Raw genomic sequence first — 6531 nt, forward strand, 5'->3', positions numbered from 1 at the left:
TCCCTCTCAATTTATGCTGTTCTTCCTACTTTTGCCTTCCAGACCGACACTCTATGAAGACTTCCCTGTAAAGTATTGGAAAGCCATGGGCAGTAAGCCTGGAGTAGTCCTAAACAGGACTGAAGCAAGATGACTGCCTTCATACTGGGGATACTGAGAACTTGAGACTGCGCAGTCGGTGTGGGTGGCGCCTCTTCAGTTTCAATCTGGCGCCAAAGGCCTGGAGGGTTCTTGAAGAGCCACTGGTATCTGTTCTGTGTTAGAAGGCCAAAGGAGCTGGAAAGGACGTCCATGGTGGTGGCAGTAACAGCAGAGATGAATTTAACAGCACGATATCAATAACGTAGAAACATTTATAAAATCTCCATTCTTTTGTTCCAGAGCCTTATTGTTTGGTAGCAATAGCTCTGTAGCCTAACTTCACATCAGATATTGTGATCATCCCTTTTTCCCCTTAAGACTGCTGTGTCATTCTGTAGTCTTTGTGATCGCATACAAATTTTAGGATTTCTTTTCTTCTTTTGTGAGTAACGCCATTGAAATTTTAATGGCACTTCTCTGTATTTAATCTGTGGATCACTTTCAGTAATATAGGTATTCCATTCTATGAATTCAGCTATTTCATGGATCTAGGAAATCTTGTGTCTTTTATTTGCCTTCAGTGCTTATCATTTTCATTGGAAAAGTCATGAACTTCCTTAGTTAGACATATTCTTGGGTATTTATGATTGTTTGAAGCCATTGTGAATGTAATTGATTTTGGGTTTCTTTATCAGCAGGTTTGCTATTGGCATATAGAAAAGCTGAATTTGTATTCTCCTACTTTGCTGAAAGTGTTGTAATTAGAATTTTCTGGTAGAATCTTTATAGTGTCATATGTGCAGGATAATATCATTTTCAAACAAGGGTAGCTAACTTTCTTCCTTTCTTATTGTTATGGCTTCTGTCTCACTTGTCTTATTGCTCTAGCTAAGACGTCTAGGACCTTGCTGAACAAGAGTAGAGAAAGTAAGAGCCCTTGTCCCTTCTTGATTGTAGTGAAAATGCAACGATCTTTTCCCCACTCAGTGTAATGTTGGCTGTAGGTTGGTAAGATACAGCTTTTTACTATGTTGGGACATTTTTTTTCCTCCTATTCCTACTTTCTTCAGGGTTTTTACTGAGAATGAATGCTGGAATTTGTCAAAAATTTATCTATATCCGCTGAGATGACAATGTGAATCCTATTTTTGATTAAATAACCTTAACTCAATGCTTTTGGTTTCCTGTCATTTGTTTAAAAAACACAATGAAAACTTATCCATAGAGTGTTTATGATAAGAATGAAAATGTGCACTCACGGGTGAGTTGCTCTCAACCTGTGGAAATTAGGAATTTGGGCAAAATCATTGTCTTCGGGGTCAGCAAGGATTTTTATATGTCTTTAATATCAGAAATATGGAATAAAAAGGCAATTCACATAGGAGCTGAGAAAATCAGAAGCACAGGTGAGACCTTGACTGGAAGGGGCTAGCGTCCCAGAGGAAGAACAGTAGTAGCTGCTGTCACAGATCTCCCGAAGCAGAGAGAGGGAAACACCAGAAACCACTACTAAGAAAATTCATTGTACCACATCAGAGGAGAGAAGGGCAAGGCAAAGATCTGTAAATTAAACCAGACCATGGCAGCCCTGGTAAAAGACAGTGGAGGTTTAGTATGCCAAAAGAAATGATGACATATAACGTATGGGAGGCAGCTTTGAGAGGTTGGCATAGCCACATGATGTATTAATATAGTTATTAATATGTTTGAGAAACAGAGGCAGAACATAGCAGGGAAAGCAGCATTGACTTTGCACTGATACAATCTGTAGCCTTTTCATTTAGTTTATCAAGTCGCTGAAATTAATGTCAGTACCACAGTACAATTTAGCAGTGGATGGAAATTAGTAACAGATGGCCTACATATTAATTTTGATTTGGCACACATGCCTTTGTGCAGTTTATTAAGTCCTCACAATAATACCTTATCTTCTTATGGGGGCAAGTTAGGGCAAGTTTGATCTCACACATTAAGGGAATGACAGCATACTTTGTCTCCTTAGCATTTTCTGGTGTTGGAAATAGGCAGTAGAATATGACTCAGCTCACTCCATGAACCACACGAACTCTGACCCCGGTTTCTCCTCTTGAAGGTTCTTTTGTGCCCCATTCTTTGCATTAGGTGCTCAGCCAATGCTTCCAACAAACTCCAGTAAGTGTTGTTTACTGATGTGGTCATTCTGGTGTCTCATGGCTGGTCCAGGGAGGGCAGCCTTGGAAATAGACTGCTTCTCAGAATGTATATTGATATTGAGGATGCTATAGATTAAACATAGACATGGGTGATGATAGATCAACACACCCTGAATTTTCCCTAAATTACTGGAGGACACTAGGAAAAGTAACAGAGACCTGGTGAGCTTGTCATAGTCAGTATGTGGATATTGATCAGCGGGTAAATTCAAGAGGAACATGGTAGTGTCATTATACTAAATCTAGGAATCCCATCAGGCAATGCAATTCTCTGAACTTTAAATAAATAAACAACAAATTGGAGGAAAACATGGCTTTATCCTGACATAAAGCCCTTACTTGCCCTTAAGTGTTCTTCAAGGAGAAGAATTCCTTAGCGTCTGCCATTGTTTCGATGTGAGGGCTTGTGAAAGAACTACTCGAGACTACTTCCGTGTGTGGCTTTGCTTCTCATGAGAAGGTGATGAAAAGCAGAAACCCCTCCAAAGTGTTTACTTAGGAAGCAAAAAAATGCTCTTCTTTTCTAGGGTGAGTCAAAAGGCGGTGGGTGAAGTTCAGGTCTTTAGTGTATATATTAATACATGTGTGAGAAGCAGCCATCCCTGTGAAGGCAAGCAGAACTATCGACTCCGGGGATTTGTTGGGCTTTCTGACTGCATTCTAAAGTCAGGACATCACGGACACTAGCTATGAAGCTGGTATCCATCTTTCTACTGGTGACCATTGGTATTTGTGGTTATTCCGGTAAGTCACTGTCTGGAGTAGCAATAGTACTCTACCTTTCTACTTCGCTGTGTGATAGCACAGCTAAGCCTGGCTTACCAGCAGTGGAGTATGAAAAGAGGCTTTTCCGAGTCCCAGAAAATAGTGGTAACTGTGGGAAGATAGTGGGGCTCCTCTATCTGTCAAGTTAACCCAATGTAAGTACTATCTCCAATACACAGTAAATTAGCCAGCTCCTACTGTTGGGCAAGGACATCCCAGTTCTCCTTAATCTTTAATAGTTTTTGTAGTAATTCTTGCTGTTATCTTCAATTAGGCAGGCTAATTGGATTCCCTTGGAACAATTACATCTATCAGGTATAAACGCTGCTGTAAAGGAGCTCTAGATGGGAGTGGGAAGAGACTTCTGCAGGAGTCGCTGCACTGCAGGCTACAGTCAGGCGTACAGGCAGAGTGCAGGGTGTGTGTGTGGAGGGGTGAAGCGTTTAACTTTCTAGTAAGGTACAGAACCTGCTTCTTCAGAGGCTGAGCCGCTCCTCTCAGAGGTGGTCACGGTAAGGATGGGGATGAAATGTTTGAGTCCCTGAGAAAAATGCTCAATGATAGTCATTGTTCACCAAGTGTAAAAGGTTCAACAAACGTTCCCCAGAAAGACAGAGAAACTCAGTGGAAATGTTTAATATGGAAGGTATGAAGATTAACCATGAGATTACAAGTGCTGCTTGCACTTAGAATCATGACCTAAGATCATTGTTTGTTTGGGGTTTTTTTATTTTTGAGAAATTTGGCAAGTTTTGAGTATTTCATTGTCCCTTAGTGTGCAAAGAAACTTTTTGTAGACAGATAAGGCAGCAGAAAGGAGCATGGATCAGAACTACCGCCCTATGAGGAGAACATTTGAGAGGAAAGAGGTGATAGAAGGTAGAGGCAGGGTGTGGGACAGGCTCAGTTTCATACTTTGAATCAGGAAACAAGGTTTTCTGAGAAAAACTGCACCTTGGCAGGTCTTAGCTAGTGAGATAGAGATTCTTATGCAAATGCTCGCTGCATACATGTATGTATGCCTCTGTACTGGTGTCCCAAAAATATATCACATATTTTCTCTTGTTTATTTTCTCTGCAAAGTAATTTCCTCCTTTTTATCTGGAAAATTATAAACCATTATTTTAAGTTGTAGCTATTAAGTTGTCAATTGTACAAATTAAGAGGCTTTAAATGGTATGTACATATATTTATACCATCATGAACTAATTATGCTGTTTCCTTTCTACCTGTCCATTCTATAACCTTGCTCAGTCTCTAAACATCCCTTTTAATTTCTTCCTACCCTTTGTTCACTATGCCCCTTCCTATTGCTAGCAACTATTATTTTTTAAATCAAATATGCAAAATGAAATTTCCCCATGAAAAAGTGCCACGCACCACGTCTCCCCCCCCCCCCCCGTCTGTGCTCTGTGCGCTAGAACCCAGTTCGAGAGCCTTGGGCAAGGGGCTGGAGGTTGAGAATACACACGCAGACAGACCGACAAGCAGACCTTCAAACACTGATACCAAAGCCCCTCTTTATTAGCACCATGTAGGCTTAAATACACTGCAGTCAATGGCCAACAGGTGAAAATCCCATCTTCTGATCCTCTAAGGTAGGCACAGCTTCTAGTAACTTCAATTAGAAGTTTCTAGGAGAGAAGAACAGCTGAAGGCCAAGAGTCATTAATCCCATCATCCAGCTGAAGGCCAGGACATATTAGTCCCAACAAAAAAGTTTAATAACTCCTTACTGTCCTCTAAAAAATTCCATAATAATGGGTATGGCAGTGAAAGCTTTAAAAAAATCTTTTTATAGTACAACCCTGTCATTTACCTATTAAAATACCCACTGAAATTCTGCACTCTGGTCTCCCTCTTTGGATAGATGGCTAGACTAAATGTGTGTGTGTGTGTGTGTGTGTGTGCTTGCATTCATTTTAACATCTCAATGATGTATTGATCTTGTATCTAAGTGCCTTCTCTTTTCTTATTTTCAGAACTGTTCCTTCTCTAATTGGTGGCAATTATGGTGTTACAATGAGTTGAATTGATTTCATGGGCTGTGATCTAGTCCATCCATTCTTGGCCTTGAATGGAAAAACTTTATGGCACCTCTCCATTGGCCTAACGGCTGGGGCTGTGGCAAGCCTATGTACAAAGCATCTTCTTTCTCAATCACCCATTAGTTCCTACTGAATTTGTTGTCAGTACTTCCTCTTACTACATGCCGCAGTCAGTTCTGAACATCTAGCAGAGCAGCAGACATAAATACCTTCTTTTCCAATGAGAGGATGAAGCTGGTAAAATAACACAAACATAATACTGGAGACAATAATAAGAAAAATATGAGAAAAGAGTAAGAGAAGATGGCGTTCAAATGTAGTGGTTGCTACAGGCTTCTCTCTAAAGGTAATGTTTGAAAAGAAACCAGGCCACAGGAGGAAAGAAGGACTCCGTTACATGGGGAACATTCTAGGAAGATGGGATGTCACAATCAAAGCCCAAAATGCATACATATTTATGGGAAATCCAACTGAATGGATGTAGGCTAGGCTCTGTGACGGATAGAGAGGAAGGTGATGGGGTGTCGGACAGGGATGTGCGTACCATCTTTTACTCTGTTCTCCTTTGCTCTGCAGCCACGGCCTTCCTCATCAACAGTGTCCCTCTTCCTGTACCTGTCGACAACCTTATTCCCTTATTTGACCCTTTGAAGATGCTTCTGAAAACCCTGGGCATTTCTGTAGAACATCTGGTGCAAGGGCTGAAGAAGTGTGTGGACGAACTGGGGCCCGAGGCTTCAGAGTCTGTGAAGAAGCTTCTGGTAATGAAGACTTGGATGGGGGAGGCATTTGTTCCATGGCAGAAGCCTTATCTACATGAATGTTCTCTCATTACTTATAAGTACGTTAGTTTACTTCATTGATTGTACTCGTGAAATATGCACATCCCAGAGACTCCAAAAAGCAAAGCATCTGCATTTATAGAAAGAATATTGGAACAGGACAACTCATGACTTTACCTAATTGCACAGCTTTGGGATGCTTGATAAGGCACCCTGAATCTTTACGTCAACCTCAGCAAAATGTTGTCAAATAGGAGGGTAAAAGTGACTATTTTTGAAACTTTCTACTTACATGTTAGCTTGGCCTGGCTTCTTTATCTTTGTGCTTCTGTTTTCCAGGAGGCCCTTTCACACCTGGTGTAACCATCTGCATGAAGACAGTCCAGATGGGAACGGACAGAGAAGGATGTGCACATCCCAGCTGGCTGCATCTCCTTCTACCATTGTAGAGTGAATGTCCTAAGGTGGAGTGAGTCCAGAAAAGAATGAATAAAGCAAAGAAAAGATAGGTGACTCTGCCTGTGTTCATTCTGGAACCTAGCTAGACAGCTTTCCTCTTGGGTCACAGTCTCAAGAGATTCTGTTATTGGAAAGCTAGTCTAGCATATGAAGAATATACTCATTCCTTTTTCTTATCTATATGTCAAGCACCTTGATTCCCTA

At 41.0% G+C, this 6531-nt stretch overlaps 1 protein-coding gene across 1 annotated transcript; it reads left to right on the forward strand.

Moving 5' to 3' along the window:
* The first annotated feature begins 2962 nt into the window (after positions 1 to 2962).
* On the forward strand, positions 2963 to 6231 carry Scgb3a2 (secretoglobin family 3A member 2). Its single transcript, XM_038329218.1, has 3 exons — positions 2963 to 3017; positions 5663 to 5847; positions 6208 to 6231. The coding sequence occupies exons 1-3, from the start codon at positions 2963 to 2965 to the stop codon at positions 6229 to 6231; spliced, it is 264 nt and encodes an 87-aa protein (XP_038185146.1).
* The last annotated feature ends 300 nt before the right edge of the window (positions 6232 to 6531 follow it).

This window comes from Arvicola amphibius, chromosome 5, assembly GCF_903992535.2.
Source record: "Arvicola amphibius chromosome 5, mArvAmp1.2, whole genome shotgun sequence".
Taxonomy (NCBI): domain Eukaryota; kingdom Metazoa; phylum Chordata; class Mammalia; order Rodentia; family Cricetidae; genus Arvicola; species Arvicola amphibius.

Bases quoted from the DNA above. Each gene is read 5' to 3' on its own strand.
- Scgb3a2 (XM_038329218.1), top strand. From the start codon at position 2,963: ATGAAGCTGGTATCCATCTTTCTACTGGTGACCATTGGTATTTGTGGT. The intron at 3,018-5,662 runs GTAAGTCACTGT...TTTGCTCTGCAG, and splicing joins TGGTATTTGTGGTTATTCCG to CCACGGCCTTCCTCATCAAC. The intron at 5,848-6,207 runs GTAATGAAGACT...TCTGTTTTCCAG, and splicing joins AGTCTGTGAAGAAGCTTCTG to GAGGCCCTTTCACACCTGGT.